The sequence below is a fragment of the Falco cherrug genome, chromosome 4, assembly GCF_023634085.1.
Source record: "Falco cherrug isolate bFalChe1 chromosome 4, bFalChe1.pri, whole genome shotgun sequence".
NCBI classification, from domain to species: domain Eukaryota; kingdom Metazoa; phylum Chordata; class Aves; order Falconiformes; family Falconidae; genus Falco; species Falco cherrug.
Genome location: NC_073700.1, coordinates 77708285 through 77721547, shown reverse-complemented (window position 1 = coordinate 77721547; position 13263 = coordinate 77708285). Strand labels below are relative to the sequence as shown.

The following is a 13263-nucleotide window of genomic DNA, read 5'->3' as shown; positions in this document are numbered from 1 at the left end:
TGGAGCATGGGCCTAAACTGCATTCTTTGCCAGAACTGGGCGAAGATTTGTGATGTATCCTGCTTGGGAAGTGAGTATGGTAACACGTTTGTTTTCCTCACATGAACAACCATCTGTTGAAGATGATAAACAGGTGAAGTACATAGGACCCCTGTTGTTCTATAAAGTCAGATCTTCCCCTGTATACGGGATCTAATTTTTCAAAAATGCACTTCAGACTAACCCATTTGCAGTGACAGTCTGAAAGGCTAGAGAAGTAAGAACATCTCATTTTATTGATAAAGAAAGAGCTTCTACTTCTCCGAAGAGAAATAACAACATTCCTGACACTGGCCAGCAAAGCCAGAGAGGTCACAGGCCTTCACCTTCTTCCTGCCCCACTGTTTTTGAGGGGAACCAGATCAGAGGAGTATCTCCCTTCTCAGTGTGGGGACAGTGTGACATTTTCCTCCCTGAGACTTTACCTCCTGGCCCATTAGAGAGCAGGACAACAGCAAGCTGAAACAGAGGCAGGTACCCAGCAGAGCTTGAATGTGCAGGCTGTTTTCCTATCTGTAAAGGAAGCTTGCAGGCAGATACACAGATCTCCTTCCACTGCTGTATGGCAGTGATGGATTCATCCTGGGCAGAGGTCAGGCCATGGCTTTTCTGTTGCTGCTTTCTCCCAGGTGTACCTTCAGCAAAGGGCAGTTCTGAAGTGCTCTGGAGGGTCCAACCATCGAAGGCTACGTGGGGCTGCTATTCTGGGGCGATGTCAGTGTCTCTATACAGTGAAGGAATGTGTCCCAGAGACCTCTCAGAAAACATTTGGCATAGTCTAGGTCTTAACTCCAGAATGCAAAAGACAGCACAAGTGAAATGTTCTCAGTGCCTACAACTACCTAAATCCAAGTTCAATTATAGAAGGAGGAAGAGAAAAGAACACTTTTTTTCTCAGGCTCCAGAGCCAAGATCTGGCTTTGGGTGTTTTTGAAGCCATCCTACAAGGAAGAAAAGGCTGAAGCTTACTGTGACCTAAAAAAAGCAAAAGAATTAGGTATTTGTGATCAAAGGGTTGAATGATGCATATACACATCTCCCTAAATAATAGAGTGGGTGGGGGAAATGACATGTCATTATTCCTCTGAAATAAAGTGAATTACCTGTTCTGAAAAAGAGGAGTTGATCTGTTTTTATACAGTGAGGAATAATGCCACATTATTTCTTCTAAAATTAGCAGCTGACATACTGAGACTTCATTGCTTATAGCATCTGGCTCTCTGGCACTACACCGTACTTGTCACAATGAAGCTTTCCTTTGCCAGTTGTATAAGGTTTGGTGGGGAACTACCATTACCAAAGACCTACATCCACTGAGCTGCACAACAGCCATAGGTCTAAGGTACCTCAGAGTTTCTTTTTTCCTTTCTAGAGAAGCAATGTGCAGAAAAACTGATACAAACATTTCAGAAAAGTTGCAGAACTTTGAAAGGACTCAAAGTCCTCTTTCAGTGGCTTAATCATAGGAAAGATCTTTCCAACCAGCTGTACAGTTTATTAGCTGTCTTCCAAAAAACATGCAAGCGTATCACAATCTCATCCTAAAATTCTGCATTTTGACATTTCCAGTGACCAAGGCAGGTAGCGAAAGACTCAATTCCGAAAGCTGGTGTCAGACTCATCTAAGTCAATAAGGGGTTTCTTTTTTCTTTTCTCAAACTCTAAGGCTTCAGAAACTGAATAACTGAGCACATAACCATAGTAATGGCTGAACAATTTACCTTGAAAAGATAATGGCTGTATTTTATCACATGAATGCATAGGAACAGTGTGGAGACTGCTCCTCGGAACTGCTCTCCTGAGGAATTCCCCTCTGTTTGCTGTTCATGTTTAGAGTGACAGTAGGAAGGGCCCAGCATTCATAAAGAGGCCTGGGGAATTCAAAACCCGAGAATTCATTTCCATTAGACCTGGGAGACCAAAATCACAGAGCTTATTTATCCCCTACGGTTTCCAATTAAATAACATTCCAATGGAATAACCAGACTTTCCCGACTCTCCGTGATGGGTGCAGGGCCATGTTCACATCCAAGTTGTGTGCAGAGGATTCCCTAGCAGCAGGTTGGAAAGGAAATACAAGTTAAACTTTCTCTCCCACACACATCTGAGGGAAATGATCGTGTGATATTTTCTCAGTGTTTCATTTTAAAACTTTACTTCCGTCGATGGTTTTTCCTTAACCGTGACGACACAGAGAACATGAAAGGTAATAAATCCAGTCACCAAACGCACTTACACCCTTTGACCTTCCCCTCACAGGATTGCCCTGGGCAGTTTGAAGTTCATGGCTCTGCACTGATCTTCTCTCATACAAGTGAGGAAAAAGAGCTTCCTCTGTCAGAAGACCCAGACAAGCCACACTGCCCTCTGTGCCTGCTGCCCTGACTGCCAGGCTCCACAGCAGCACACCCTTTTGGCTTTTTGAAGGGTAGGAGATTGTCCTCTTGTCTACACAAGAAAATGATTTTGTAATAGTTGAAGAGCTCCTTGGAAAAAACCAAGAACAACTTACTGGAAGAAGTTGCTTCCTCAGGAGAGGTTGGCCTGTTCAGAGTCATGTCAGCTAATGAGCGTGGGAGTTGCAGGCCTGAGAGAGGTGAACACATCCAAGCCATGTCTTCACCTCCCCATATCCATAGCCTGCACTGGACAAAGGCCCTGCGCCAGGGAGGAAGGACATCCTCTCCGTCAGATCTAACTGTGTCCATGACGATGCCCCAGGGTTGAGCACCTACTGGTCTCAAGCCAGGAAGGCAACACCACAGGGGCAAACCCCACCTTCTCGAGGCTTCAGCAGCCCCAGAGAGATGAGGGGAGACAAGCTGGATCAAACAAGGGCAGCTCCTGAGGCAACCTCTCCTTCTAAAGTGGCATGGCTGTCAGGACATGCTTGCTTATGAAGCAGCATCCAAGCAACAGGGTTGTGGACGCTTGAAGGCACTATTTCAGACAACAGATGACCAGAGTAAACTTGTGGTCTGGGAAAGTAGAATCTGAGTATCTAGCTCAGCAGTTTTCATTCCTGGTTTCTTAAAGGCAGACCTCGTAACCCAGTTGCAGAAAAAAAAGATGGCTATGTTTATCACTGTATCTTCCCTGACAGTAACTTATATTTACACAGATGTGCCCACACACCTTTTGCAACCTACTCAAACCTTCTTCTGTATGGAGCCTGATGGAGTCCTACACTATTTGCTTCAGGAAAGCACCCAATTGCTGAAATTCCCTTAATCCTTCATTGCTAATGGCAGAAATTACAGTCAAGACTGTCTTCAGTTTTTCTTCTTCTACCTGCTCTGCAGTAGTATGTAAATTACATCAGTCTAATACAGTTTTACATTCAGTTTAAATGGTTTCAACTGACCTGCAACCAGTGTTCTGCAGTACAACACTGGCAAGTGTGCAGTCTGAGAAACAGGTAGATCAGCACTCCCCTACTAACCACGCCACATATTTACTTATCAACAGGAAAGCCAAAAGCTAACAAACAGCTCCATGAGTACAGATAACAGATTCATCAGCAGAGAGAAAGCAGGACTGTCCACATCAGAGTAGGTAAGCCTCCTTTTTCAGCATGTGGAGCTAAACTATAACTTCTCCTAAGATTCATCTACTGGAGGGAGACACTATTACACTGACCAAATATCCAATGACAACTTTCCATCACACCATTACAAAGCACAACTTCCTTGAGAAAGCAAGAAAAATGGAACAAACCACTATTTTAATTACATTCATAATGATTTATTTGAAAATGTTTTCTCATTAAACTGCTATCTAAGCACAACGCATTGTAAGACAGAAGTAGCTCTGTTCTACCTGAATTTAAAGTCATTATTATAATTATTCTCACCAGAACAGCCATTAATCACATAAACAATACCCAGCTTGTAGAAAATATGTAACAATTAGCTACATTATGATTTACTACAATTTTTCTCACAATCTTTAATTCTTATTCAACTACTTACTTTCTATGAAAATGTTTTTTGAAATCTTACCTTCAGACTGATGCGTGGCAAGAGGCGTCTGCGTCTCCTTGGAGTATGATACCACCTCTCGAGGTAAGAAATCAACCTGGGTAATCTTTGACACCCCTAGTTTGTGCAGTCTGCGTCTAAGATAGAATACATGACATCAAAAGGTTAGCCGTGTTAAATGTAAATCAGCAGCAGGAACAAGAGTGTTTACTTTTATGAACAGGATAAAAAAAAATACTTCGGTGTTCGCTAAGATGACACACAATACACTATGCATGAGAGGCAACTAACTGCAATGAAGAAAATTAACCTGGGAACCATTTGCAACAAGAAAGTACAAGTTACTGAACTTCTAGATCATGCTGCTCAGAGGGACTGTAAATGGGAGAGAGAAAGACCTGCTTGTACCCCTTGCAACACACAACAAAATTCTCTTACATACCATCATTGTTAAGTTCTGCCTTCTCAAAAGGGTTAATCCTCAGCCTGAGAAACACAATGGTGGAAGGGGCCCAGAGGGTGTTAACCTGGCTGCATTAGGACTGTCAGATGTTCACCTGAGAGCAGTAACAGATCCTTTAATTGGCAAGGTGGGTAATTTCCATAAAGCAGGAGATTCTCCCTTCCACAGGAATCATTAGTAGTGGAATTGATGGAGGTTTACGATTAGTAGAGCCCTAATACAAGGGTTGGAGGGGAGCTCTGAGACACAGCTGGAACAGGGCAAGTATAGTTTTGTTTTGTTTTTTTTTTTTACTACTTCCTTTACTTTGAATAAGCCATATGAAATGAATCAATAAAGGCAACTCTAAGTGGGTAAGGGAAAAAGAAGAAAGACAGCTGAGCATGGTTATGAACACTTTTAGTCATACACAGTTCACTCAACAGCGTGTGTGTGGATCAATTTATTTCCTGAATATTGTTTGACTGTCTGTAGGGAGGGAAGAATAAATGAAAGGTTACTTGCAAGTTTTTTACTGGAAAAAATGCCAACTTTCAGCAGAGAAAAGAATATGCACATAATAAGCAAATCTACTAAACAGGTCCAGTTGCCTAGATCAAGAAGTGCAAACATGCTTATACATTTATGGGAAATAAATTCATGGCCATGGTGTTTCTGAATGGCCATGTGATTAGAGAGAGCAGTCTGGAAAAGCAGAAAATTCATATGCATTATCCATATCCTCTCCATTTTCCAGATTGTCAGAATAACAGAGGTCAAAGGGGTTTTGATCTAATTAATTTACAATGGTTTAGATATTCAATTAAGATTGATGTCTGAAAGGAAATGGGAATCTCCAAAGGAAACTGTCATCATTAGATGACACCTACTGAACTCTTCAGGTAGTTAATGCTACATCAGCTATATATTTTTCTAATCTATCTTACTGGCTGAGTTGTTATTAAGCTGAATGCAATTAGATTCAGCAGGTAATCAGTATGAATCAGCTGTACCATGTAACAAACCACTAGAGCAGAAATAGTTGTTATAGCTCTGAGTCTTTCTTCTTTCAAAGAGGGAAAATTAACAAGTCTCCCTTCTTACAACCATCTGTCACTTTGCCAACATGAACAAAAGCAAGGATTGTCAAAAAATCCTACAGAAAAACTTCTACACCATTGCTGGGGGCAGAAAAACTTCTACAGCTTATGGTACACTTCAGCTAACGAAAGCTATAGTAGCAGTATGTTTTTGTAGCTGCTTTAAATGAGTGTTTGTGTGAATTCAAGCTTTAATTAAATACCTCAACCTGCCAAAATCCCATGTGCTTTTCTGTCCTGCAGCACCAGACACACAATCTCTCTCACCTACTTGGTCAGTTAGACTTTCCTATGTAACCAGTCCCCTGCTGCCCCTGGTTCCATCTACTGAGATTTTTAAGCCTTATGCATTGAAAGAGCTTCTTGACAGTGGTCTTGATTAAGTATAGTCTTTAAATAATCATGTGTGTAATCTGGGCCTGACTAGAACCTCACTTAATTCTAACAAGTTTCACATGAGGTCACTCCGTATCTTCTCAACTGTCCAAGGATGGGCAACACCAATCTTAATGGAGAGCAGCATTTAACTGCTAGTTGGGTTAACCTCTTTGTAGGCTGCTAACCAAGAATTGAGCTACAACACTGTGCTGTAAGAATGCATGGAATTTTTCATCTAAAATGTTTCCAATTCAGGAATTTCTGGTACCTGTACAAATGTCTAGTGTAGTCCATATACCAGTAATTAATGATGAAAACAGGGAGGCATCTCTTCATCTGAAGGAATTTGGCCTCTTATATCCTTTTTGTACCATGTAGCAACCTGTAATGGTTCTTGTGTAACTTTAAGTTGGCCTAGCCCTTGGCCCCAAGCACTTAGGGACAACTGGAGCATCCTTTCAGATCTGGACTCTTTCAAATATGGACTGTAATGTTCTACTCTGGTTCTTTTTAGGGCAGCACTAAACTGTGTATTTCTTTCCCATCCCTGCTTTTCACCTGAGGTGCTCACAGTTCTTATCACTTACAGTTTGCTGAATATTCATCTTAAGAGAGCACATAAGCTTTGAAGGATTCCTTTCAGAACAGCCTATGGGATGTCAGTAGGAGGACAGTAACAAAAGTCCATGCATTAAAATTGATTCTTCTGTCTGTAGGTGGCAGAAGAAAGATGTATCTGCTAGAAGTGTTTTGCTACACACATGATTTAATTGCTGACTGCAGGATTCTTTTGCATCGGTATTTTTTTTAAAATCTAGTCTCATGACACCAGAGGGAAGTCTGGTCCTGTGTCTAACCACCTTGATTTCAAAGACAGTTTTCTTTCAAAAGGGGCAGGACTTCCACTACAGAGTATACTTGTTATACCTGTGGATTTACTTTTTGGTGTGCTTATTTTCTGTCATTGCACTGACTGCTTATAAAAGATTGAAGTCTTGTGGCTACACACAGTGTTATCTTTTTGTGAGTCAAATAAAGGAACTTGCATTGCACAGCCATTTGAGGAACCTTGCTCCTGATAGTGCTCATCTTTTAATCCAAACTTCTGAGAAAGGACAGCTGAGATTTCTAAAAGGTTTCTGTAGATTAATACAGCTCAAAAAACTCTACCTTTCTGGTAGAGTTTGGGTAAAGTTGTAGAAGCTGGATGTATTTGAAGCCAGGTGAAAATTACAAACATTCCTAGCAGTTCCGGATGTGCAGAAACCCTCTGTTTTCTCTGCTCAGAAAGCTCTCTGGATACATTCCACTCTTTCTGATCTATCCTGGTGAATAGCTTTAACATCCGTAACTGCAGCTGGGAACACGGTCAATCAGTAGTTAAAGGGAAACTGTTCTTTTTCTTATAGAATGGTGAATGAATTTTACAGGAACTAGTAAAAGCATAAGACACTTGCCTGGCCACTCAGACAGGCAAGTCTGTAAGTTCATAGGTAGGGTAATTTCTTCAACATAGTGATTTGGTTTTGCCCGTGACTCAGGTTCTGAAGAACTTGAGGGACTGTCACCTATCCTTTTTAGAGGATAGAGAATATATCTGCAGATAGGCGTTTCTAAATTATTTCAATTAACTAATTTGTTTCAGATGCTTGGAGTAGAAATGTTCCATCCCAAACTAGAAAATAATAATTATAGCTCTTGTACAATTTAAAAAATCTTGATTGGCCTGAACTCAACTAAGATGCCAATTACTCTTGAACTGTCATCATAGTTAAGTGTACAATTATAAGCACATATACCGCTCCTAAGGAAAAAGGGGAAATCGTTACTGCATGTGGAAACAGCATAACTATGGCAGAGAGGAAGGAGGGGAATAAGTACCTTGCAAATGATTCAGAGAGAAAAATCTGAATCAACAGGTACAAACAAGGCCAATGTAACTGTACATGCACATTTATGTGCCACAACAATAACATTTCATCTGTAATGAAATAGTTATTTGTATTGTGGTTCAAGCAACAGAAATAGCAGCTTTTAACAAGCTTCTTTAAATAGTTGATTTTTTCCACTAAAGATGGCTTTGCTGAAGCTTCTTATTGATGAAAGTAAAAAAAAAGGAAACTTAAATTATGGTCTTTTTGAGTCAACAAAGCAAATGAAAATCACATAAAACCAGCTCAACTGGGAAGCATTTTCAAGATAATCCTTGCAAAGAAATGATAAATGAATAACAAAAAGAGCTGACATATACCCAAGTTCAGAGTCAGACTGGAGCTGCAGCACTGAGGGGTCTGTGTCCCATTGCAAGGTCCTAGGGTGGTAATCAGCCGTGCAGCACAAAGGGGGAAAAAAAAAAGAATACACAGAATTAACTGAAAGGATGAACAAAACCCCATCTCATTAGTTACATGCTCTATGTAGGTACATTCAACCTCCAAGTGCAAGGGACAGCCACGGTATGTCAACAAGGATTGTATGTCAAACTGTGACAGGGCAGGCAACTTATTCAAATTACATATTATTGGTAAACAAAGGGAAGAAGCTGGGCTTCCTTTCAGATATTGGCTAATGAAACGTTTGGGGTTTTTTCCTTTTCTTGAAAGATTTCTAACTCTTTCACTATGGTTGATGTATTCACAATAATCTGTGAAATATTCAGGCACAATTTATTGTAAACATGGTTTTGTGATAAGGTGAACTGAGCACTTGCCACAGACTCCATGGAAGAAGAGTCTAGCCCTTTGCACACTCCTGAGACTGACGGTAAAACAGTGCTCTGGGCACAAACATCACGTAGTGCACACACCAACAAATGGCACACTGACATCAGCTCTGACATATTCTGGGGGCATCTGAGGCAAATAAACAAATTATCGTTTTCCTTCAGATAAAATTTCTGGGGAAGAGGGGAATGATACATCCGAGGAAATCAGATCTATGACAGACTCTTAATGGACTGCTGTCATATGGGACTGTCACCAGATGTACGAATGCTCCAGAGGTATAGACTGAAGTGAAGACATTGTTCCTTGCATTGCAGTGCAACTTGTCATGCTACTCTCTCTAAACCACTCACAGAGCCGTTCTGGAGTCCTGTGAAATACTTATAATCCCCCAATTTAGAAATACAAAAATTGACATATTGAGGCCAACATTTTTAAAAGTGCCCACTCATTCCCTGGCTCTTGATTTTACTTTATTTTTTCTACCCTTGGGAAGCCACATCTCATATGCAAGAAAACTGTCAGAACCCATGGCAGAATCAGGAATACAAGTTTAGCTCCTGAGCACCTTTTCCTGTAGTATGAACACTAGATTATGCATTGCTGTCACTAGCAGAGGCTAAAGCAAAGGAAAGCGCTCCTTCACTAAGGCAAGCAAGTCATGCAGACACGCTGGATACTGATAGTCCTCAAAATTAAAAACTCCCCTCATTTCTTCTGAATACAAACTTTGAGGAAACAGAAAACACAATATAACCAGGTTCAGCCAAAACCAGCCACATAACCAGCCATGCTCAGTTTACACAAGGCTTTCTGCAACAGTAGCAACCTCTGCCAATGAATCACTCACATAAACTAACAAGTTATTGAATTAGGCTAGAAATAGATCTCTTAAAGCCATATAATTATGCTACCTCCTGTACTTAGTAAATTCACCCATTCTATTACCAATGTTAACTCACTCTCTGGAGAGACAGACAAGGGCATGTGTTGCACTTAGTCTTGTCAGAGTGAAAGAGAATCAATCTCAACACCCTGCACATACAAAAAGAATGAAGAATTGTAATGCAAAGGTGCTTTCCCATGCAATGTAAGGGCGATACAGAAAGACTTCTCCAGAACAGAACTGTATTAAAAAAGGGTTGGAGACAAAACAATACAGTAATAAAGAACAGATTTTTTTCCTTGTAACTTGACTGTAGCTCAAGTACAGTGGAAAGATCTGAATGCTTGATGCAAGGCAAAGGCAACAGTGACTAATGCATTAGAGATACTCCATTAAAAATGCTATCTGAGTGAAAATTACTCTTGTAATGTCACCAAGGTCAGTAGCATGTATTAGGAATTGCAATGTAAATGCCAGTTTCTAATCTTATGGCTGCCCCTAGAGGCTACTTATACATGCATATCCAGGTTTTCCAAACACTTAAAAGAAAACATACATAACTCGTATCAGTTCCCCTGCCCCATCCACTTTCACACCTACAAAATTTCCCAAGGAATAAAGACTATTACATCAGAAAGAACTCCATTGTCATCTGATTAAAACAAGAGCTTGCAACAGGTCTCTGAAGAGGTACAGCCCCTACATTCCACCTCTAAGAATCCAGACCAGGTTACAAGAGAGGGCACATTTACCTGCTACACAGCTGAATGCCTAAACAAAATAAATTTAGAGGTCTCATACTCAGGGCAGCACTCAAATCCCCAAGATATGAGAATAGCAACACCTATGGTTTGGCCATCATTTGTTACATGCAGACCATACATGTAGTGGAGACAGGTTCTTCCCTGAAGTACTTCATTCTCTGGATTCTGACATAGAGAGTTCACCATTCTTGACATTGATACATACTTTTAATAGCAATTCTCCTTGACTCCTGATTATACCTGTTTTCAACAGTTTCAGTGCATCTGCAAAACATTTCCTAGATTTGTGCTCCAAACGGTAATTGTTCTTTCTGCATCATTGTGTTACCACTTGCAAAGGCTTGAAAAATAGATAAGGAAGCAATCTGCTATGTTGTCCTCTCAAGCTTGGCTGAGCAATGTTATTGCAGAAAATGAGGCTGCAGATAGCAGATCTTCAGGTTTCAAGTCTCTTGCCCTAGGAGACACAGAATGCAAGTGGCTACGCTCACATAGTGGAGACTGGAGAGCACAGGGAGTAACTACATGTTTCAAGGAATTACATTGATTTGTCCTTTGCCTCTTCCTGGCACCTGAAGAATGTCTGCAGATCGAAATGGAAGTGAGTGAACAGTAAAGATGTAATCCGGACCTGCAATTTAGCCAGTTTCCATGGCAATAACATTGAAAAAGAAACAGATTCTTTGAGGATTAGCAACCCGAAGACAATGTTGAATAGCCTGTGCTGTCATCCAGACCGGGAAATTAAAGCTAATCTGTTTGTGATGAGCAGACATAGCGTATGACATTCCTTGATCATTTGGATGAACATCACTGTTATGCTTGCTGTTCTGTGGACAGTTCTCTGTGGGGATTGTGAAATGCCCTTGGATTTCAGTGAAAAAGCGGTGCCAGTCTTCTTCAAATCTAGCGCACGAGTTCCTTCTCCAGAGATTTCTTCATGAAGAAAATGATTAGGTGCTGTTCCTCTTTCTTCTTGATAAAAGAAAACTGAAATTAGCTTTGGGACTTCCAGTCACCCAAAGACAGGGGCAGAGGGAGTAATGTTACTGAAGACAAGTGCATGGTCTAGGAGAACTGCTTGACCAGTAGGTCAGCAGACAGGCAGAGGTGCTCCCACTGTGGACCCTTTCAGAGAACACAAGTTGGTGAAAGTCCCTGGATTCAATAGATTTTTGCACAGAGCTATGTAGAAGAGATACAAAACATTTAGCTTAATACTTCTATGGGGAAAAGAGACAAGCATTAGACCAAGCAGTGAAAAGCAGTGCTCCCTTGCACTTCTTTCCCATCCTTCCACAAATCTGCTACGACCACCTGAGCTGAGCCTCCTCCCATGGGTGAAGCATGCACGTGGCATGGGAAGGGACAGTGGAAACTCACTGAGCGTGAGCAGCACGGTCGGGACTAAGCCAGATCTGCCCGTTCCCACCACCCAGACAGCACAGACGCTACTTTAATCAAGACTTCCCAACATTGTTTCAAGGCTGGTTGCTGTATCAGTCTCCCACACAGTAACAAACAATAGTGCTGCTATCAATCTTCCTCTTACGTGTTCAGTGCACAGCAGCTGCCCTTGACTAATTGCAGGATAAAATCTGTAACAATTATCAAATAACAGATTGTTCTAAAGTAGCATGAAGGGAATGAGGGCTTTTAGATCTTGCACTAAGTAGAAAAGGTACAGGTGTTATTACCCCTCTTGAAACTGATCTGCTTTCACTCTCTTCCTTTAGATAGGCATATTTTAGTATTCTCTATTTGCTCTGTATTATTATCTCCATAATTTTTTTCTTGAATGTGGGACAGTATTAATGTTGGTGCTGTTTCAGCTCATAGTACTGAAAAGGTACCAGATAATTTTGATACAATGCATCTTCTTTTTCCTCAGTCAGTAGAGGAATAACCTGCAGAGAGAAACCAACAGGAGGAAGTAACCCAAATGTCATACATTTATTAAAGGACTGGATGGTAAAGCAGCTTGTTACATTTTTCTGTGCTGAATTCATGTCAAAGTATTAGGGAGATATTCAGAGCACAGTTTTAAGAGGACTGAGACCATTGCAAAATTTAAGGTGGGAGGTGAAAGCAATTTGAACAGAAGCATTCCCTTTTCTGTATTATTATTACCATAGAAAACCAGGCACTCTGCCATCTGTTAGGATGCCCTGTGGAACCTTACTTCCAGAAGATTTTATTGTGATTGCATAATGTCAATTATGTAGATTAAAAATGTGGAAAGAATGAAAACAAATAAACTAAAAATAAAATAAAATATTTGAACTCTTCTGGAAAGTTCCTAACCTCGGAATGCATTAATGAGGCATGGAGTCTGTCATGTAAAACTGCTTGGAATCCATAAGAACTTCTCAGCTGGTTTAAGCAACTTCGGGTCTGGCCTCCTTGATAGTATATGAAACACATAAGACATCGATGCCAATACATATACTTATTAAATCACCATCATGAAATTCTATTTAATATTTGGAATCATGGTCAGATTGCAGTACAACTTGGCTTTAGTAAGTACCCAAATCCAACACTTTTGATTCAACCAGTGTGCAACACACTGGCAGCTTAGCCGTGACTGCTTCCTTGAAGCTAAAAATCAAATCCACCCTTATCTATTGCTGATGCTGCAGATCGTATTCTGCATGACTTCCTCTCCCCACTCTCCGTCCCAGGTCAAGAGCAACCAGGCCTGAAAATCCATGCTTTGAAAAAGGCTACTCACAGAAATAACAGCAAACCCTGCTTTCCCAAGGGGCCTCTTGCGGGCTAGAAATCTCTTTGCAGCATTGCAAATCACACCTCCAAGCAGAACTGGAGAAAAGCAAACAGCATATTCTGGCATTTCCTGTCACCAAGAGCTGTTGTGATTTCCAGACTGGGAGAAAACCGCACTGACAGTGTACTGAGTCCCGAGGTATCTGCTGAACTGAGGTATCCAT

The 13263-nt window shown here is 40.9% G+C and overlaps 1 protein-coding gene across 9 annotated transcripts in view; it reads right to left on the bottom strand.

Annotated features, from left to right (window-relative positions):
• Positions 1 to 13263, bottom strand: part of DYNC1I1 (dynein cytoplasmic 1 intermediate chain 1) — a 193895-nt gene that overhangs the window by 145889 nt on the left and 34743 nt on the right. For 6 of the 9 annotated variants that reach the window (XM_055709572.1, XM_055709569.1, XM_055709574.1 and 3 more), the window contains 2 exons: positions 8191 to 8250; positions 4041 to 4156 (listed from right to left, as the gene is read on the bottom strand). In XM_055709572.1, coding sequence (XP_055565547.1) covers positions 4041 to 4156; positions 8191 to 8250 — 176 coding nt within the window. The remainder of the gene's footprint in view (positions 1 to 4040; positions 4157 to 8190; positions 8251 to 13263) is intronic. The other 3 variants (XM_055709575.1, XM_055709577.1, XM_055709578.1) reach the window with 1 other exon arrangement.